The sequence below is a fragment of the Carlito syrichta genome, unplaced genomic scaffold (genome assembly GCF_000164805.1).
Source record: "Carlito syrichta isolate Samal-C Ts95f unplaced genomic scaffold, Tarsius_syrichta-2.0.1 Scaffold301620, whole genome shotgun sequence".
Taxonomy (NCBI): domain Eukaryota; kingdom Metazoa; phylum Chordata; class Mammalia; order Primates; family Tarsiidae; genus Carlito; species Carlito syrichta.
The window spans coordinates 2,630-25,033 of NW_007245716.1; the positions used below are offsets into that span (position 1 = coordinate 2,630).

At 42.8% G+C, this 22,404-nt stretch overlaps 1 protein-coding gene across 1 annotated transcript in view; it reads right to left on the bottom strand.

Moving 5' to 3' along the window:
• Nucleotides 1–1,878: 1,878 nt before the first annotated feature.
• Nucleotides 1,879–22,404, bottom strand: part of NEDD9 (neural precursor cell expressed, developmentally down-regulated 9) — a 48,825-nt gene continuing 28,299 nt past the window's right edge. The window contains exons 3-7 of the mRNA XM_008054951.2: nucleotides 10,430–10,531; nucleotides 9,607–9,708; nucleotides 6,942–8,183; nucleotides 5,145–5,234; nucleotides 1,879–2,724 (exon numbers count right to left, since the gene is read on the bottom strand). Coding sequence (XP_008053142.1) covers nucleotides 2,215–2,724; nucleotides 5,145–5,234; nucleotides 6,942–8,183; nucleotides 9,607–9,708; nucleotides 10,430–10,531 — 2,046 coding nt within the window. The 3' untranslated portion in view covers nucleotides 1,879–2,214. The remainder of the gene's footprint in view (nucleotides 2,725–5,144; nucleotides 5,235–6,941; nucleotides 8,184–9,606; nucleotides 9,709–10,429; nucleotides 10,532–22,404) is intronic.

The window sequence follows — 22,404 nt, forward strand, 5'->3', positions numbered from 1 at the left end:
CAAATAAACCAATATTTAATTCTGTGACAAAGAGAAAAATATGAAAAAGAAAACTCAGTGGCTATGAAAATAGAGATCTAAAATTTTAATGATTTAAAAAATAGCCTCTACATACAAGATGACAAAGAGAGTAATACAGGTTGAACATTTTGGTTTTGAAAATGTGAAATGTCACCACTTAGTTTAGATCAAGTCTGCCATCTCCTAAGAAACACACATTATACAATGAAATCTATAAGGACATACTTTTTAACTTCAAGTGTTGTTGATTTTCAGCAGCCCCTTTCCTCCACATATATTTCTTTATAATAATGCAACTTTTAATCTTCTTTTGGCAGAGCAGAATTTCGAGAATTACAATAGCAGTTTAGAAAAGCACCTTGTATAAGAATTTATTTCCACTGATTTCTTATCACACTGAGATCATGAATTCTTCTTTTTTATTTCTGTTGCAATGATTTGCTTGTTCAAAACAAGCAAGTTTAATTCAGTCAAGGCATATTATTTCCAAGTAGGCTGGAATAAAGCCAATAAATAAGAATTGAACTGAAAGCCCACAGATAACATGCCTCTTGACTTGGTAATATGTGAATACATTTACCCACTGGGTAGGAAGTATTTCATTTGCCCTATGAAAAATCTGATGTCAGTGTCTGTACTGCATCAACACCAGCAGTGAGAAGAGACAGACTATGATGAGCTGTGATATGGTGGTGGGGTTTATACACAAGGTTATTGTCACAAGAAATTATGAAAATTAGATGGACTTTGTTGGCTAATTGCTCTGAATATCAGATCTGTGTGTGCGAGTTTTCAAGAGGTCACAAGACCAACAATAACATATCTTAGATAGCAGAATATGGCCTGGTGGTTCTAAAGTTCAGTGATTAAGGACTGGCCAGTTTTCCTCAGGTAATGGGGATAGTAGCACATAAGTGAATGTTAAGATTCAGAGAAGCCTCAACTTACAAGTGCAAGATGGGTTTATTTCTTCTTTTTTGTGGACAATCATAGTCTGATATGAAAGTTTGATAGATCTTTGTAAACACTTGCTGCAAACAATATTTTGGTTTTCTTTTGTTTTTTGTTTTTGAGTCACAGTCTCACATCTCACTCTGTTGCTCAGGCTGTAGTGCAGTGACATAATCACTGCTCACTGCAGCCTTTATGTCCTGAGCCCATGTGATCCTTCTGCCTCAGCCTCCTAAGTAGCTGGGACTACAGGTGCATGCCACCATTGCCAGGCTGATTTTTTTTTTTTTTGTGGAGACAATGTCTCGCTATGTTGTCTAGGTTGGTCTTGAACTCCTGGGTTCAAATAATCCTCTTGCTTCAGTCTCCCAAAGTGCTGGGATTCTAGGTGCAAGCCACTACCCCTGTCCAACAATATGGTTTTTACAACTCTAAAAACATTCTTTGAAAACGTCATGGCTGAATCACTCATAAATGTAGAAGATCAAATAGTCCCAGGGAGACAAGTACTCTCCTTTTATGGTAGCTTTCTCTCAATGTTAAAACACCCAATTCTAACTGTGGACATGGCCTCTAGACACATGGGTCTCTCTTCTCTCCAGCATCTGAATATCAGAAATTGGATTAACATTTACTTTCTGAAATTTGCTCTACAAGAGGGCTTTTGGGCATTTGGCCATAATGTGTTTAAGACAGCCAATTTTGAAACGGGTTTCAATACAAGAGTAAGTCATACTATGCTTCATTATTTGGAGGTCAACACTTGCAAATATACCATGCTTCCTAGAGTTGGGAGTGCCAGGCTGAGAATCATCACTTAGACATGTAGAGCAATATTACAACCAGTGGGTATATTTTCTAAAAAAACAAAAACAAAAACAAAATGCAGCATTAGGAGGTGCTTACTAAGGTGCTTCTTAATTAATGTTTTTTAAATGGAATGTATTAGACAAACATCTACAAACACACATGAATACACAGGCAAACACAAGCACATGGGCAACTTCTGTACAGTTTATGTCTTAGATACTTATGTGTATACATAAGAACCACTCAGGGGGAAAAAAAGATTTCCCTCTCCAGCTCCCTGAATCTCTGAAAGTTGTCTAACCCATAATTTGTTAAAATATTTCATTTTCATATAAAATATCTACAAAAATAGATAACATTTACAAAAACCAGATAGTATTTCCAGTTTTCCTTAGTGACCTTGAGTTCAGTCCCCTCTTCCTCTTTTTCTTCTCAGAATGTTGCCATCTCCAGCAAAGAGCGCTTGAACAGCTGCGCATTTCTGGATAAGTCTGTCACTTGGTGCACCATCTCCTGCAGGGCTGGGGTGCTGGGGTAATGCAACGCGGCCATCTTGGTTGCCATGACTATGGTCTTGAGCTGTTCACAGAGTTGGTTGCTGGAATTCATCACTTTGTTGCGAATGTCCTGGGCAGCCACCTGCCTTGTCAGCGTGTCTCCAATGAACACCAGTTTGTGTGCGCTGAGGATGACGAATTTGCTATGTGCCACAAAGATTCGCGGAGGCTGGGCTGAGCTGACACAGCTAAAGAGTGCGTCAATGGCATTGAGAAGGGAGATGAAATGAGTCTCACATTGGTCATAGTAGAAGCAAAGCAACTGCCGATCCTGAGCACCCACGCTGCTGTTTGTGGTGGGCAGATTCTGAGAGGGCTTCCACTTTGAGATGTCATTCTCCACAGGCTTTGTAATTTCTTTTTCTAATAGCTGAAACTGACTCAGCTGCAATGAACACAAAAGTAGATCTCATTAGTGCAAGGAAGTGTGTTGCAATGGAAATTAACATGGGTTTGGAGCTAAAAGACAGGTATGTTATTAGCTGTGAGGCCTTGGTCCAGTTGCCTTGTTTTCCTAAACTGTAAAATATAGATGTTGGGCAAGATGATCCCAAAGGAATCCTCTACCTCAAACCTTCTATAATTGAACTGTCAGTCTCCTCTGCCCTCCTCAGCCCTGGTACAACTTAATGAAGGTTAAATGGGCTAATATTTACAGAGTGCTTAAAATAGTGTGTGGTATATCACAGGTTCTGTGTAAGTGTGTGTTAAACCTTGAGTGATGGCAAGGGAAAACCAAATGTAGTGATTTCCTTGTGAAGTAAATCACTGACAGTTTTTTCCTTCTTGGAGAGAGACTTGACTGTCTCAAGGTACTCAGATAAAATGACAACTCGTGATGCTTTTATATTTCTCCTACTCTGTCAAGACTTATAGATATGTTATAATCCAGCCCTACCAGGAAGACTAATGCATATAAGTATGTGTGCACTTGTGGAAAAGACCCCATTTCTAAGGAAATCTGAATGCTAATAGTGCATCATAATACTTAGCCCCTGCCGCCTCCAGAGCTGTTAAAAGAAAAGGGCCTTACCCAGAGTCACAGTCATCCCATGTTAGGTTTCTCTCTCCTTTCCTCATTGGTCCCAATGTGTATTATTTAAATTGTAATTACAATAATTTCTAGCTATTCCACTAAGACTCAGGAGAGGCTCCACTTTTACAGGTATGAACTATCTATGATCTGAACTTTGGACTCAGTTAATCTCCTTCCCTGAGGTAGGGTGAGTCAGAGCAGGGATAAGCTTACCCAGCTTCTCAGAGAAATGCACAGCCAGCTTTACTGTTCTATGAAATCTGCTTTCTTTCTAGGGAATTACTTTCATTTCAACAAGTTCCTTAAAGCTCTGAAGTCTTACTTGGCTGAATGCCAAGGCAAACATGAACAGATGCAGAATGATGTTCCAAGATATTTAATAATAATGAATTATATTTCATATAGCTTATGCTTTTGCAAATGTGTCCAACAATATATCATCTCAGTAGATTGGGAAGGGTACTTTCCTATTTTATAGATAAGTAATTGAAGCCCAGGAAGGTTATGTGACTTGACATGGTTGGTATTCAGAAAGCAAGAATTAGAATTCAGATTTCCTGAATACTACATGCCATTTCATATTCATTTCATTTAATTTCATCTTTAAAAGCTTGTAAATCCTCAATTCATTTATCTTTATTGTATTCCCTTGTCCTAGCATGACCAATCATTATCTGCCCTACTCATACTTGACTTTTGAATGTACACGCCATGCCCAAAGTCCTTGGTAAATGGGCTTGGATATATTTGAAAACATTGAATCCTGTCTTCATACCCTTAGATTGAACCAAGGATAGTCAAGCCATAGGCTTGTGTTGTTTGTTGGTGAGAGAGAGAGAGCGAGAGAGAGAGAGCCCAATCATACTCTCTTAGGAATCTGATGAACCACAGAAGGGAAGAAAGCTGAGAAGAAAAGCCATACATAGAAAGGACTTTGAGTGGCCCATTTATGTGTTCTGTAAAGTTACAGGGGAGTCAAATGAGTAGGTAAGCAGAGAAAATATCAGAAAATAGGAGAGAATGAAGCAGACTTACAGACAAGCAAAGGAAGTACATGAAAAAGAGATAATTTATAGTACTAGTACTCACCAGACTTGGTTATATCTTCAATTTCTGTTTTTGAATTATTCTACAATGGTTTTACTATAAAACCCATTTGCTTGGGCTAAATTAATTAGGTCTTGTTTGTTGTTGTTGTTTATTTTGAGTTGAGGTCTTTGTCTCCCAGGCTGGAATGCAGTAGCATGATTCTGGCTCACTACAGCCTCCTCCTGGGCTCCATTTCATTCTCCTAAGTAGCTGGGACTACAGGTGAACACCACTACATTCAGCTTTTTTTTTTTTTAATTTTAATTTTTGTAGAGATGAGGCCTCACTATGCTGCCCAGGCTGGTGCCTACCTCCTGGGCTCAAGTGATTCTCCTGCCTTGGCCTCCCAAAGAGCTGGGATTACAGGCATGAATCACCACATCTGGCCCAAGTGGGTCTTTGTTTTTTGAGACCAAAAACTTTAACCCAAATAGTCCAAATATATCAAATATGCAGACTTAGCCTTAAAAAATTGCCATTTAGATGTAATCTAGGTGCACCCAGATGGATTAGCAAGGTCATAAACCTTCTCTTTGCGCTTATATTCTATTATATGCTTTGGAGCCTATTTATGCCAGTAAGCTGAAAGGATCAAAATCATAATTGTTTGAAATTGTACCTTCCCTGCTCTGTGGGAAATCTTTTCAACACCAAGCTATTTTGGCTCTGCTTGAACCTACCTGATGATGTTCCAGCTGCATCTTGTTCTGTTTGATGATGTTCTCTTTTTCCAATAGCTCTTTCTGTTGCCTCTCAAACTCCTCCTTACCCTGTTATTTTTCAACATAAAGAACACATTATGTCATCACTGTGATTCACTTATGCCAACAATTTCATTGACAAATACATAAATACTCTTTCATTTCCCACTGCCTTGGCAATTCCCCAAATACCCAATCAGGCCCTGTGAACCCCAGACAGGGATGACATGCTTTTCCACCAGACTTCCAGAGTCACTGTGTAGGTTGAATCTGAAAAATAAAGCCTATTTCCATGTGAGGTGTCATGCTTTCTGCTCCACTTTACCATTTTTCAGAGAGCTATCAATGATCCCATACGAACTCCCTAAAAAGTATTATTTCTCAGAGTTCTTTTTTTTAACAGATATGTGAATCCATAAATGTCCAAACAGATATAAAACATGGTCTACATTTCATTTCTAGTTTCTTAAATCATCTATAGATCTCTATTCCAAATCAATATTTCCCAATATACAGAGTTGGACAACCAGTGAGGTGTTTGAATATTGAATATCTCCATTCACTCTCTCCCTACATCCTTCCTTGACACCAGGTGAGACTCAGTTCTCCCTTGCACTCTCACTTGAACTCAAGGGGATTTGGTAGTTTAATAGTTCTTAGTATAATCTGTGGCTCTCAGTCAAATTGAAAGGAAGGCAGAATTAAGGTAGTAAGCCTTGGCTGAATGTGGTGGCTCAAGACTGTAATCCCAGCACTTTGGGAGACTGAGGCGAGAGGATTGCCTGAGCCCGGGGCTTCAAGACCAGCCTGGGTAACTTGGTGAGACCTCGTCTCCACAATAAATCAAAAAATTAGCCGGGCATGGTGACACATGCCTGTAGTTCCAGTTACTTGGAAGGATCACCTGAGCCCAGCAGGTAGAGACTGTGATGGCCATAAGCAAGCCACTGCACTCCAGCCTGGGCAACAGAGTGAGACTCCAACTCAAAAAAAAAAGATAGTAAGCTCAATTCTAAATAGTGGATCTTGGTAGAGATCCATTCCTCAAAGTGGAAGGGAAAGCTATCAGAATTCCAAGTCAACTTGGAACTTGGTGGAATTCCCACTTGCAGGAGGCCAACTGTGACTGTCCAATGTCTCACACACAAATCAAGCTCTAGGCCAATTGGCCAAGGCACAGTGGAAATCTATCTGAGATGGGATTAAGTTTGTAAGCAATTTTACAACAGACAACCTAACACACACACACACACACACACACACACACACACAGACACACACACACAGTAGATCTATAAGAGATTTTAGAAATTCTCTAGTGCAGAGGTTTTCAACTTTTTTTAACAGTGAAACAATTTTTTAAAAATAAAGTATTATGTGAAACTATCATAAATTATAAAGAGAGTGGAACTAATATTATTACTAGAGGACCTACTAACCTACTTGATAAGTCTCCTGCTTGCCTGAGGCATATCAATGGGATCAAATCGAACCTGCACTTCACTCATTTTGCAAATGAAGACATTTAGGCCCCGGGGAGGTTAAATAAGAGGTAACATAATAAGTGTCGAAGAAAGTGTCTAGTCTAGAGCCAAGGGCTCCAGGCTCTCAGTCCTGTGTTTTTGCTACTGTATAACATCATCTTCAATTTGTGGATCACTCGGATTAACATTGGTTATGCTCTCTCCTTTCACAGTCCAGCCTGACAGCCTTATAGGTACTAGCCTTGGCTCCCTGCATATGAGTACAGGTGTTTCAAAAGTCTGGCTTTCTTACCTGTAGGTGGACATAATCGTAGTCATCCATCCAGCTCCTCTCAGAACCATCACTGCTGCTACAGTCAGTGGCTTGGTCCTTGCCCAGGTTTGGGGGCAGTGGCTTGTTGTGGGCCTGGGCCTTGCGGTCACCAGGATGCAGCAGCTGCATCTGGGAGCCACCATGTGGATACTCTGTCGAGTTCATGATGCTCTCGGGCCCATTCTTTAGATGCAAGCTGCTGGGGCCTGGTCTGAAGAGGATCTCTGCATTGGTGTGGATAGTTGTGGTGAGCTGCTTGGCATCATCAGGCACTGTCTTTGCCACCATTACAAACCGGTCCAGATCATCACACTTGTTCTGGGGTTTGTTGATGGCCAGGATATTCAGGGACCAGTTGCACTCATTTAAGTCATGGCTGGTTTGACTTAGAATCTGGTGGGAGTCCTCCACTCGTTGGAGCTCCCGCTTCATTTTGTTATGGAGGATGAGTTCTGGGAGGCAGGAAGCATTTGCTACAGCTCCCTTGGCAAAATGGAGGTACTCCCTCAGGAACAGCTCCACTTTGTCCACCGCAGTGCGGATCTCATTGATATGTCTCTCCATGTATCCATAACATCGCCAGTCGGTGGTGACCAGCACTATTAGGCTGGAGACACCCATCTCCAGGGCCTGCTGGAGCCGCTGAAGTCTCTCGATAGCAGTGTCTGGATCCAGTAAGAGCCTTTTGTCCTGAGCTGTAGAGGCTGATAATGAGGACTCCTTGGAAGAGGTGGAAGACGTGGACATGTTGCTCCTGGTGCTGCCGGTACTGGAGAAAGACAGTCGGTTGATCCCATCCACCACGTCCTGAGAGCCTTTAGCATCTGGTGGGTTATGTAGAGGGACATCATAAACACCATCTCTTTCTTCAGGGTTTGCTTTCTCACTGGTTTCTGCCGGTGGTTCAAGAAACTGAACTCCTCGGGGGACGTCGTACGCATCATTCTGAGTGCCCACCGACTGTCCCAGCTGTGGGGGTGAATGGTTCAGGGCAAGGCTCTGGTGCCTTCTCCCCACTGGTTCCACAGCTCCTGGAACGTCACAGTTATATTTTATGTGACGGTCCTTCCCCACCGACTTGGCACCAGTTGGAGGAATGTCATAAACCCCCTCGGGTCTGAGGTCTGGCCTTCCAGTTTGTTTCATGGGAGGGGGGAAGTCATAGTCTTTTTCCCTAAGTGCTGCCTCATCTCGGCAAGTAGAGGGTGGAATGGTATATACCTGAAAAGTAAGTAGAAAGCAAATCATTCCTTTTTCAATTGACTCAGGGGAACCTGCAGAAACTGCCAGTCCAAAACACGCATCCCAGAATCTTCAGTCCTGTTTGCCAGATCCTTCTCTCCCACCCTTTACCCACAAATGGCTAGCATTTCCAAAGGCTCTCCTCTGTGCAGTTCTCACTTCCCTCATCCCTTGACAAGTGTGTCCACTCTCATGTTCTTGGTGCTGACTCAAATGTGGAGCCCTCCTGGCTAAGTTACTTGCCGCTGGGTTGCAGTCCCATGTTTCTGATCACCTCCTGGGTATCCTTTCTCAGCTGATCTGTGCTGAGAGGCAGATTATGCAGTAACATACTGGACTGGGTATCAGATGACCTGAGGTCTCTCCCTGGTCATCATATCATCTGTGTGAGGCTGAATGTGTTGCTTAGGTGTTCTGAGACATAGTCCCCTTATCTATAAAATAAGGGTAACTGCTGTCCTGTGCAGATGTACCCCAGGAAGTAGCAGGGTGAGTCAAACAACCCATACATGTGGACTGAGTAAACTCTAAAACCCCCCATAAATCTGAGCTCTATTAGTATGTGCCAAACTGAACTAATTATCTTCCCTTCCAAATGACTTTCCTTATTGATCTCTTTTTTTTCTTTTTGGCTGGGAGCCCCTGAATATGGAATCCTTAGGATTATCTTTAATTACTTCTTTTCTTCCTTGCTTCCTTTGTTTACTCTTTCATCAAGACTACTTTTCCCAAAGTCAGGCTCGGTGCCTCAGCCTGTAATCCCGCGCCTTTGGGAGGCTGAGGTGAGTGGACTGCCTGAGCCCGCGGGTTCGAGACCCGCCTGGCCAACTTGGCGAGACCGCATCTCTACAATAAATCAAAAATTAGCCGGACGTGGTGGTGCGTGCCTGTAGTTCCAGCTACTTGGAAGGCTGAGGCGGAAGGATCACCGGAGCCCAGCAAATGGAGGCTGCGGCCTCCAGTCTGGGCGACAGAGTGAGACTCCAACTCAAAACAAACAAACAAACAAAGACTACTTTTCCCCCTTTGGGTTCACTCTTCTTGTTTTGTTTTTTGGGTTTTTTTTGAGTTGGAGTCTCACTCCATCGCCCAGACTGGAGTGCAGTGGCACGCTCCCGGCCACCGCAGCCTCCATTTGCTGGGCTCCGGCGATCCTTCCGCCTCAGCCTTCTGAATAGCCGGAATTACAGGCGAGTGCCACCACGCCCGGCTAGTTTTTTTTAAATTTATTGTAGAGATGAGGTCTCGTCAAGTTGCCCAGGCGGGTCTCGAACCCTCAGGCTCCCAAAGTGCTGGGATTACAGGCTGAACCACCGAGCTCAGCCTGCCCTTCTTGTTTTATCCAGGAAAACTCACACACACTCACTCACTGCATTTTGCTGCCTTGTAGTAGCTCACTTACCCCTTTAGTAGGAGGGATGTCATACACCCCTTGAGGTTTTATTTCTCCCACTGGAACTGAAAACACAGGCCCTTTCACTGATGAGGGAGGGATGTCATATACCTGAAGAAAAACACTTGAGTTACTTATAGATCTATTTACCAGGTTATATACTGGCTTGATCTCTGGCAGCATTCCATGATATAAAGGGTTGATGGAATTTTTTTTTTTTTAGTTGGAGTCTCACTCTGTTGCCCAGACTGGAGTGCAGTGGCCGCTCCCGGCCACCGCAGCCTCGACCTGCTGGGCTCTGTCGATCCTTCCGCCTCAGCCTTCTGAGTAGCGGGAATTACAGGCATGCGCTACCACGCCCGGCTGATTTTTTGATTTATTGTAAAGATGAGGTCTTGCTGCCCAGGCGGGTCTCGAACCCGCGGACTCAGGCAATCCACTCACCTCAGCCTCCCAAAGGCGCGGGATTACAGGCTGAGCCACCGAGCCCGGCTGGAATTTTTACTTATAAGTTTTATGTTCTTTGACTTAGATTGAACATAAAAATAATCTTAAATGAAATACCTATACTGCCTGTACTTTAAAATGTAAATTAAGTTTTGTTCTTTCTGAAGTAAAGTGACAAGGCAACAAAAGCTTTCTCAGGTAAAGAGTAGGATTTCCTGATAAAGCAAATTCAGAAAACAATTTAAATAACATTGAATAAAATGGCTACTGGGTAGACAACCTAATAAAGCTTCATATGAAATATAATTTGTAAACTTCCTTTCCTCTACAGCCATGAAGGAATGCTCAGAACACCTCTCCCCTGTGACCACATTCTGAAACGTACCCCTTGAGTCGTATGGGAAGGAGGGATGTCATAGACGTCCTTTTGGTATCGGGATGGGTATTCATATACATAGCCATGGCCTGTCCTCACTGGGGTTATCACCTGTGGGTGAGAAGACAGAGTGTAAAATTCTAAACTCACATCCTTGGGGAGTCTCCTAACCTCCTAATCAGATACTCATTCCTCATCTCTCCTGCATAAAAAGAAAGAAATAAACTGAAGAGAAAATAAATGAGATAAGAAGATAACAGAAAACTTTAAAACCCTCTTGAATCCCACCCAATGAGGAACAAGTCGCTGAAATATCTCTATTACTCTTCCTCATGGTAACAAAATCAAGCTGGGCTCGGTGGCTCAGCCTGTAATCCTGTGCCTTTGGGAGGCTGAGGTGAGTGGATTGCCTGAGCCCGCAGGTTTGAGACCCGCCGGGGCAACTTGGCGAGCCCTCATCTCTACAATCAATCAAGAAATCAGCCGGGCGTGATAGCGCGCGCCTGTAGTTCCAGCTACTTGGAAGGCTGAGGCGGAAGGATCGCCGGAGCCCACCAAGTCGGGGCTGTGGTGGCCGGGTGCGGCCACTACACTCCAGTCTGGGCGACAGAGTGAGACTCCAACTCAAAAAAAAAAAAAAAAAAAATCAGCTCAAAGTTAATCACATAGAACTGATAAACTCAAAACATATTCCCAAAATATACTTTAAAGGACTTGTTTTTAAATCACAAAAGACCTAGATGATCTCTTTGAAGCATCAAAATGCAGCATACTGAAATTTTTTTTAAAAAGGCTCTGAAACTATCTGTAAACTGAATAATGCCATAGAGTTCAGCCACTTAAAATATCTCACATACCTTTCCCAGTATGCCTCTTCATTTGACATTATTATTATGATTACAGTGGAAATTCCATGGGCCACAGTACTTTACAAAGCCAATGCTCAAACAGTGCTGTCCTTAAAAGCTTCTAGGAGCTTTCAATCTCACTTATGAAATAAACAATATTCTGAGTCAGAGAGCCACCAGGAACAGAGTTCAGGGCTCCTGACCTCTAGTCTCTAATCATTTTCCCATTTCCACCAGGAAAGAAACTATCCCTGATAGTACCTACATCCAAGGCATATCAGAAGTCAAATACACTCATCATAACTGGCATCTGGAACCAATGTCAGTGAAATGAATCTCACCAGACAGGCTCCTGTTTTATTACCTACATTCTTCATTGGTATGCTGAGCACCAGTAGAAAACTCATTTGCTTAACTCATTTTGAAATATATTTAATCCTCCAAGGGCTTCTAAATTGCCAGGGTCTTGCTTCTGCTTAATTCCCACCTCTTCACCCCTTAATCACTAACAGTGCCCACCTCAAGTATTACCCGCGACATCTTTGGAGAGAACAGACATTACAAATTAGGAAGAGCTGGTTGTTCCTTGAGAAACCATCACATTTTATCCATTCTCTGATGTGAAAACTCTGGCGTCAGGCTGCCTACAAAACTATGTAAAAAATGTTCTGCATCCGTCTTATGCTGAAATTGGTGGAACTCAGCCAAATGTGCCCCTCTCCAGGGGCTCTAAGATGCCCTAGTTCAATTTGGTTTTAAATCCCTAGTGCTTACAATGGATTATTTCTTGTAATGAAGGTAAAAGAAATTAGCATGCAGTCGACATTTCCATCAAGTCTCTCCACTGTCTCGGGTTTAAAAAAGGAACCTATTGCTTTAAGGTTTGTTGGCCCAGAGCATACAGAGCCTTTTTTACAGAGTGGCCACTGTATTGTGCATGGCAGACTTTCCTTTTTAAAGCAGGGTGCCCTTTAGTAAGGAAAAACAGTGTTCCTAATGCCCTTATATGATTTTTTTTTTTCACTAACTATTCACCAGGAGAGAAATGAAGATCTTCTCTGAATCTATCTCATCAGCCCCTCTATTTATAGTGCTCTGTTTTGGCTTTATAATAGAACCTGCTCACAATGCAGTTTTTGTTCTATCCAAAGGTTTCTAAGAGTGGATTTTATCCATAGTTGCCAACTTAGTAATAATGCTAATGGAAAACCAAGGCTAGTTGTGCAGAAGTCCAGCTTAACTGTTCATCTTTTGTTTAAAAACAGGAGGGGGCAGGGAGGTAGAGAGGATGGTGTGGTGTCTGGAAATAGCACTAGGTGAATATAAACTCATGGCACGACCTCAGAGAAGGAAGACGGGTCATGGCCAAAACTCTTCCTTGCCTTTGTGGATTTTCCCTGGCAGAGAGCACTAATGCTTCCCGGTATTTGACATTTCACTTCCTGACCAATGTCACAGAACCCCAACTTGCTCTTTCGTTCTCATTTAGTGGATGCCTGTGGTCATCTGGTTTTCAAAAACTTTGCATTCCAAACCAGTCATTTTCCTTGTTTATGCATTCAAAGAAACAGATGGTGAAAACCACAGAGAGAAAAAGCCAACAAAATACAATCTCCCCCAATTCCAGCCTTCTTGATGTTACCATCTAATTCACATTGGTCCACAAGTGGCATTTAAATGGGACCGACTTTTTGCATCTGGCCAGACATGTCCAGGCCATACAACTATCAGCATTGTGACGTCTGGTAGACCAGGGAGCTGGAAGTCTTCTACTTTTGGACATTCTCCATCTCGACCCGTTTCTTGGGTCACTTTCATGCCAATTGTGTGTTCCCTCCTCGGAGAAAAGTGCTGACTGAGCTGTACCTTACAAAGTCTTCAGTTATGTGATTGATTAAACCTTTTTCTTCCTGCTTGACACAAAACCTTCCTACTATCTCTCCTCATTCTGCCTCCCAGAACTACTGAACCTCAGCCTAAGAGACACACCAAAGTCTGGCTAAGGTGAGCTCAAATTTGGAAGAATTCTCCTGGGTGTTTGTACTGTGGGCATTGAAGGAATTCTACACAATGGGCATTAAGCTAAATTTTCTCAATGAAATCCAGTCAGGTTTTTCATTTCCGTTCCTCCTCCATTTGTTTTTCTTTTCTGCATTCCTTTCATTCTATGCATTTATTTATGGTTATAAAGGCTTAGCCTTAGGAATTACCAAAGTGACCTCTTAATTCATGCCACGAAGGGGGCAAAATCGTAATGTTTCCTGGGGCTCTATGACCAAATGCTACTGCAACCGCTTCCTTGATTACCCGGAGGAGGATTTGCACTTTCCAAACATGGATTTTCTGTCCTGATGAGAAATCCAATGTTCCTCAGATGTTAGTATACCATTCTTGACAGAGGCGTCCCAAGACTCAGACTTTGAGAAGAGCTCGGAAGCGGAGAAGGGTAAACTGCATACATTTAGAAAGGGAAGATTGCATTTATGACCAAAAGTCCAAAGACTAGGGTTATATTAGTTCTCTAATTAATCTGCATGCATAAAAACAAGAAAACAACCTTGACTTGCCCCACCCCATACATTGATGGTGCTTGATCCACACCATGTTGAGCCTCCGATCCTGGCAGTATGAGCTGCCTTTGGAGATGCTTTGTAGATACTTCCATGGCTCATAATTTTGAAAGTCTTAAAAGCAAATCTTAAAGAAGAGAATCTGCATTTGGGTAGCAGGGGGACTGGGGAACACAGAGAACTAGCTTGTGGGAGAGGCAGAAAGTTGGAAGGGAGGCACTCGGAGTTCTTCACTCGGGTTTCCACATTTGGTTTCCCCAGGCTTGCCCCTGTAGTGGAGTAAGGGTCCTGCACTCAGAGGCTCACAGGGTGCAGGGGAGAAGTAAGCCAGGTTTTCATGCTGGGGAGACAGAACTCACATCCCACAGAAAGTAGGTTGATACTACATCTCATGTTGTCACCTCTTTCACATTTTCAGGAAAAGTCAGAAATCTGGATTTTTATGTAAAATATCCTGGTTTTCAAAATTGTTTCTAATTTTAAAAATAGGGTCTTGGCTAAACTAAACATATCTGGTCCCCAGGTTGTCAGTCTTCACCTTCACCTATGTGTTTCTGTCCCCTTTCCTCAGGGTTTAGACTGTCTCTGAAGGCAGGGCCCCCAAGCTCTCCACTAATTCCATACCTTGGCAAGACTGGGCTCCGGCGATCCTTCCGCCTCAGCCTTCCAAGTAGCTGGAATGACAGACACGCACCACCATGCCTGCTCCAGTTTTCACAGATGCCCTGTGTACCCAAACCTCCTGTCCCCTTATTCATGCTGTGTCTTCCTCTAAGAGTCTTCTCTTTCTTTCTTCATATTCAAATTCTATTTGATTTTCAAGATCAGGCTGAATGCCTTTTTCCTGTGAAGCCTTTTCCAGACAGATAAAATAGTTCCCTCCTCAGAACTCTCTGTATGTTATCCACTCCTCTCTAATGGTACTTATCACTTGTGGTTTGACTGTTTCAGTGCAACTCAACTTTACTCTTGGCATTATGGAGCTGGAGACCATTTCTTATTCATTTTGATGTAAACAGTAGGACTTAACACAGTGACTTGAATATAGTAGGTCTTAGATAAATGTATTGAGTGAATACATTAATGACCTAAAGGAAAACTCAAAGCTATTCTTTTTTTGTTTGTTTGTTTTTTTGAGTTGGAGTCTCACTCTGTCACCCAGACTGGAGGCCAGTGGCATGCTCCCAGCCATTGCAGTCTTGACCTGCTGGGCTCAGGTGATCCTTCTGCCTCGGCCTTCCAAGTAGCTGGAACTACAGACATGCACCACTATGCCTGGCTAATTTTTTAATTTATTGTAGAGATGAGGTCTCACCAAGTTGCCCAGGCTGGTCTCGAACCCGTGGGCTCAGGCAATCCTCTCACCTCAGCCTCCCAAAGTGCTGCAATTATAAGCATGAGCCACCACGTCTGGCCAAAACAGATTCTGTTCTTTTTTTTTTGAGTTGGAGTCTCACACCATCACTCAGGCTAGAGTGCAGTGGCACCTGTTGGGCTTAGGAGATCCTTCCACCTCAGCCTTCCACAGCTATTCTTAAATAAGATGGTGTGGAACTAGAGAAGGTATTAAACAATGGCTACCTATATAGAATAAGCTTAGTTTCCAGGTAAGCCAGCCCTAGGCTGAGTGGGACCCATGGGATAAAGGGCACAACTGTGCCTTAGCAACCATATATGGTAGCATTGGGCAATGGAGAGAACTAAGAAAACCAAGTGAATGCTAGGTGAAGTTGAGAAATCAGAAATCATGGAAGAAACCACTACTGGAGGTCAAGGAGGGCCACTGGTTGGTTTTCTTTTTCCCAGTCAAGCCTGCATGTAACATGAACACCTGGGCTCTTCTCAACCACAAGCCAGAAACACATGAGGGAGTGTTTTGGAAAAAAGAAACCAAAACAGACCCTGCTCATCCTACCTTGACATCTGAAAGAACAAACAATTTAGAGGAATAGTTATGCTTGCTTTAGTTCTGAGGACGTGTGACAGACTTGTGTCACAAGAAGCTATGTACCAGATGCCACAGCTCCACTGGTCTTTGCTTAATCAGAATAATTTGTTCTGAAGAGGGGAGTGATTGACAATATAAGCTGGACTCAGGCAGCGCTGGATCTAAATCCCAGCTCTACTGCTTACTAGCTATGAGAATGTGACCAAGGTACATCATCCATTCTAAGCCTGTTTTCTCATTAGTAAAATAGAAGTAATAATACTTCACCGACTATTATGAGTAATCAATGAGATCAAGTACATAAAGTACCTGGCAGATAGTAAACCCATAAACCTTAGCTATTGTTATTGTAACTGTCACCTTGTTATACAAATTTTACCTTTGGACTTTGACAATCAGAAATCATGGACTAAGTAATTCAGATTAACCATCCTGAAGACAACTTAAGAAGAATAAAGAAAAGATATCAGAACTCTTCTTACTAGTGTCAAGAGTTAAGGGATAGTAAGGTATTATTAAGTCAAAATTTGGGAGAGAAAGAATTCATAGAGGTGAGTTTGCTCTTCTCTGGGGGCATTTGCTGATTGAAAACAGGTGTTTAAGAGGCTATTTTGTATTTTTTACAACTTCTTTGGGTGAGGAGGAGCATTGGACTTTAGGGGTCACCAAGATAGGAACCTTGATTAACCATCCTCCACTTTAAATTTGGACTCTAAGGACTGCATACAAAAGTAAGGATTGACTGGAAGTAAATATACCTTTGCACAGGTGGAAACCAGATTTTAAGTCATTAGGATTGCCTAGAACACCTTAAAGCATGACATTAGATTCATGTGTGTCTGTGAGACTTGACAGAGGGAAACAAAATTCTTTCTAGAAGTAAAGAACATCTTTATAGGCCTCGAATTGTATCTACAAATATTTGAAAAATACAATGTCCAACACATAATCAAAGATAATCAAGAATGCAGAAAAGACAATAAGAAAAACACAGACAACAGTCAATTCTTGCTTTCTTTCCAATATTATAAGGATCTTAGTAATCACAGATCTCAGGACTATTTGCTTTCAAAATGTTTCATAATTAAACATGGGAGAAAAAATGTAAACATTCTTAGATTTAAGTTGGATAGAAAGAAATTCATCTTCACAAATGTATAAAGTGTTCAAATTAAGAGGCAATGCAAAGTAGTAAATGATGAGACTTTGACCTTTGATGACCATCAGTTGAGTTACTTGGGTTACTGTTTTGCACTGGTTATATCAGCATTGGCATTATCACAGTTATCACCAGAGCAGTCCAATGCACTCCAATGGAAAACCCCAGAAGAAAAATATGCTTTTATAGGGATACAAGATGTAGATATTTATCCAAGAGAAAGATAGTAAGGCCCCAAACTCAGGAAACTTTATGAACATTCTCATCAGATGAGGGCTTTTCAGTGGAAGACCACAACTGGGTTTGTCAAGAGGCTGTCACCAAGAAGTAGGGTACATGCCTGTCTCTCTGGAATGTCTAGAAGCAAAGCGTTTTCTCTCAAGACAACTTCTGCTCACATGGTGCCACTTTACCAAGATCTCAGCCAGTCTACATTGGGGGTGCTTCTTTCCTGAAGCAGCTACTTCCTCTCCTTAATGCAGGGCTGGCTAGGTGCCCGGGACTGGGGCAGGGCAGCAGCAGCAGCAGAGGCCATGTGGTCAGGAGGACATCAGCTTCTCAGCTGGGTGCTGCCATCTCAATGGAGCACCAGGGGAAGTGGGAAGGGAGTGGACTGCTGCCTTTCTTGACGGCAAATCTCCCTGTTTCCAGGATCCTCAGGTCCCACCAATTTTTTTTTTTTTTTTTTTTTGAGTTGGAGTCTCACTCCGTCGCCCAAACTGTAGTGCAGTGGCCGCTCCCGGCCACCGCAGCCTCGACCCGCCGGGTACCAGCGATCCTTCCGCCCCAGCCTTCCGAGTAGCCGGAATACAGGCACGCGCTACCACGCCCGGTTGATTTTTTGATTTATTGTAGAGATGAGGTCTTGCCAAGTTGCCCAGGCGGGTCTCAAACCCGCGGGCTCAGGCAATCCACTCACCTCGGCCTCCCAAAGCGCGGGATTACAGGCTGAGCCACCGAACCCGGCGGGGTCCCACCATATTTAGCTGTGTTTCCTTCTGATGCCAGCCTTACAGCTCACTTACTTATCATGACTTCTCATCACTTTCCTCTGACTCTTTCTCTTCTTTCATATGGTATCAGTCACTCTAAATAAGAACAAAGCAGTAAAAAAGGAAACAGAAAAAGTCTACTCTTTGAAAGAAATACGTGGGTGGATAGATAAGAAACAGAGAAGGATTGGGGAGGAGCACCAGTAACCTCAACAGCCTCCTCATGTACTAGTGATTTATTATTTATTCATAGTGCTATATTGTCTGTCTTTTTATATATCAAAAATTATAAAAGCACAATATAATTTTTTATAATTTTGGTAAAATTTTAGTAAGTTTTAAAATAATTTTAAGCTGGGCTTGTTGGCTCAGCCTGTAATCCCGTGCTTTGGGAGGCTGAGGTGAGTGGATTGCCTGAGCCCGCGGGTTTGAGACAAGCCTGGGCAACTTGGCGAGACCTCATCTCTACAATAAATCAAAAAATCAGCCAATGGTAGTGTGTGCCTGTAATTCCGACTACTCAGAAGGCTGAGGTGGAAGGATAGCCGGAGCCCAGCAGGTCGAGGCTGCAGTGGCTGGGAGCGGCCAATGCACTCCAGTCTGGGTGACAGAGTAAGACTCCAACCTAAAAACAAAATTAATAATAATAATAATAATTTTAATACAATTTTAAAAAGAGTCTGGGTGTAGTGGCTCAAGCCTGTAATCCCAGCATTTAGGAGGCCAAGGCAAGAGGATTGACTGAGCCTTCAAGTTCGAGACCAGCCCAGGCAACATGGTGAGACCTAATCTCTACAGTAAATCAAAAACTTGGCCAGGTGTGGTAGCACATGCCTGTAGTTCCTGCTACTTGGAGGACAGAGGCGGAAGGATCGCTGGAGCCCAGCAGGTCAACGTTGGGGTGACCGTGAGCGTGCCACTGCACTCCAACCTGGGTGACAGAGTGAGATTCCAACTAAAAAAAAAGAAAAAAAAAGAATAAGACATCCTACTTGGAAGGGTTTTCTTCCAAGGGAATCACAGGACACAGACCTTAGACAATTACAAAAACTGTAACTTTTGTAACTGGTCTTTGGTAAATGTTCTTAGGTTTATGTTCCACGCTTCTCTGTCTAGGTCTCTACGATCCAAAGCAATGGTAGGAATGGCCTAAACTGTGCAATCCTTTACCTCTGATATCTAGATAATAACTTGCTCATCTACCAGTGAAATTTACCTATGAATCTAACAAAGGAAGAATGTGTGTCACCAGGTTCTGGTGTTTTGTCCTAAGGCCTAGCCAGGAACAAGGCAACCAAGGTAGTACTCAGGAAATATAATAGGTAACTAATGAGAAGTTAAAAAGTACCCTGTGCCATAATGATTACAGATGTATAACTTTACTATTAATTGTACCTAGGATTGTCTGAAATCGAAAGTATGTTTCACTGATTAGCATTCATGTATTTGTATTTTTCTTGACATATGTGGAAAGTAAAATGAGACTGCTTCCTGTCTATCTCTAATTCCCTCCCAGCTTCTGATTTATTTATATTATTTCTCTTTGTGTTTCATGCATCAACAGGAGTGTTTAGGCTTCCAAAACTGCCTGTTGGAAAGGACTTATTTCACTAAAAGCCCCTTAAAAACATTAGCAGAGCCACCACAATATTTATTAGGTTGTATAATAACCTCTTTGTCTCAAATGAACTATCTGACCCCTCCTCTTTTAAAGAAAATCCTAGGAAAGGAAACACCACCATTGTCACTGCCTACCCATTAGAACTGGGATCCAGTTTTCAGAAACTGCAAAGTTACAGAGGTTTGTCTATTTAAAATCCAAGATTACTAGTTGCTTTTCTATGACCAGAGGAAAAGCCACATGCTGCCTACCCTGGATTTATTAATTCTCTCTAAATTCCCTCTGCCCAGCTTGGGTGTAGCTGTGAGCTCATTTATTTACTTGCATAGCAACAATATAATGAAAACTGAGTCTGGCCTTAAAAATACACCCTCATAAACCACGTCTATGGTTAACTCTTCCTAAGGCTTCTCTTATACTCATGAAGATTTCTTCCCTCTATTTCTGGGAAGCAATTTACTTTCCTTCAGAAGTCATTTTGATGCCTGTTTTTTGCTGGAACTAAACCTTTTGCTAGCCACATCTAAATCACAGCCAACCTCTTTCCTCAACTGAGGAAAAAGTTTCAACCGAAAGCTCAGAAGTGGAATGGTGCTCTTGGGTCACTTTCATTTGACACAGCACTGGGCAGCAAACCACTCAATGGAAACAGTGCCCCGATTGTTAAGCCCCTAGCACGTCTCCCCTGCTGCTTCAGGAAGCTCTTTGTGTAGCGAGTGCTAAAGCAATATTTAGTTATGGAGTGACCAAGCGCCAAAGAGCAGTGAGAAGCCTTTCACATGAAAGAACATGACGGGAAATGATGTGTGGGTTCCTCAAGTGGGTTGAGATCTCTCTCAGGACGAGGCTGAATACAGCCCATGACAAGCTGAGTACAGCAAAGCCACTTTTTATATCTCAGGGACCAAAATGTTCTTTGAATGAAAACTATAAAAGACACAGGCACTTTGGCTCTTTTGATGTCCAAATAAATCCACAGAACGCCAAGCACTAGGTCTAGATTTTGAAATGGATTTTAGAGAGATGCCCACAGACTGTCACAAGGAGGATGTGACTAAGGAAAGCAGGTAAGGGATATGAATTTTGGGGCACAAATGCCAACTGGTGTAGTTTCCTCCTAAATAGGAGATCGCTCACAGCGTAGGTGGGAGCAATGATACAATGGCTGATGCACCATACCCTAAAGGAGCAGAACTTGGGGCCAGCTCCAAAGGTAGCTGTCAAGTCTGGAGACATCAAACCAATAAAATCTCTGCAAAATCCAAGAGGATTAAACAGGGACAAATGGGGAGAAAACAATGAGTTCCAGGGGAAAGTGCTTTCTAAGCTCTTGGTAACAAGGCAGGGATGAGAGTTCTCTGTAAATGAGGAATTCTCTGAACACTTTCTTGGGTACAGCACTGGGTCTGCCAAATGCTGCTTCTCGCTAGCTTAGCACACCCAAATACAGCCGCCCTGCATCCCTGCCTGCTCTTGCCATCTTTTGGTATGGCTCTGTCTTCTCAAGTGCACTGTGGTTCTGGATGGGAAGGTGGGCTGGATCCCAGAGAAAGGGCAGGGAGGATCTGCTAGAACTTAGGGGTCAAGTTGAAATTTATATCACTGCCTGAGTATCTTCTTTTTTAAAGACCTTGAAGTCAGGTTATTTAACAAACTTTTCAAGTGGTTCTGGGAAAGGATCAGATAAGGGTATCTGGATCAGAAAATTTTAGCAAAGACCATTAGAGATAATTCAGCTTTGCTCACCATTTCACAGTTGAGGGAACCAAAGTGTTGTGAGTCACTCAGCCTGTTAATGGTAGAGAAATGACAAGGACCCTTGGCCAACTGGGCCAGCAGTTCAGTGCACTGTCCTCAATGTCTTGTTGCCTATGCCAGCAATACACGTTAGATGTTTACTAGACATTTACCACTTTTCTAATTTCCCAAATAAATACCCTCCAAGCAAGTTACCTCTCTATGACAAGCACAACCTGAAAGCTGGGTAACACGTTTTTGGGAGTGCCCCATTCTTCATTTGGAGCAACTTGAAGTCATTTGGAAAGACAGTATCTCCATATGGTGGAGAAAGCCAACATAGCAACTTTCTCAGTGGACCACCGTCTTGACAACAGCCTAATAACCTGCTTAGGACTTCTGGATCAACCCTCTCCAAAACTGACCACACAGTTGGGTAGTGGGAATTTCCATATCCCTTAACTCAGATTCCCTGAATACTGAAGTTACTCCCTGGATCTGAGGTGGGGGCCTTGAACAGTAACTTTAATTCTTCCTAGCCAACAGGATATGTTTTAGTGCCCAAATTGCTTACGAAGTGTCTAAATATGCCCTCTTCTTTCAGGCTTGGCAACATCATCCTCTAACTGGGATGTAAAAATCATTAGTGTTGAAGTCAGACAGATGTGGGCTCAAATATCAGTCCTGCCTCTTAAGGAGACAGCAAGTTAACTTACTTCTCAGACCTCGTTTTCTCCTTTGTCAAGTGAAGGCTGTAAGGTGCTCCTCATGAGGCTGTTGAGAGGGGTGTCTATAACGTACCTAACACTCTCGCTCTACTTCTAGAACTATCTTGCCGAATGAGATGGAGGTAGTGAGTAACTTAACACCACTAAAGTTTACAGGGTCAGCTAGGCTCAGGGGCTCAGCCTGTAATTCCAGCACTTTGGGAGGTCGAGGCAAGTGGATTGCCTGAGCCTGCGAGTTTGAGACCAGCCCGGGGAACTTGGCGAGACCTCGTCTCTACAATAAATAAATAAAATTTAGCCGGGTGTGGTAGTGCATGTCTGCAGTTCTGGCTACTTGAAAGGCTGAGGCAGAAGGATGGCCAGAGCCCAGCAGGTTGACGC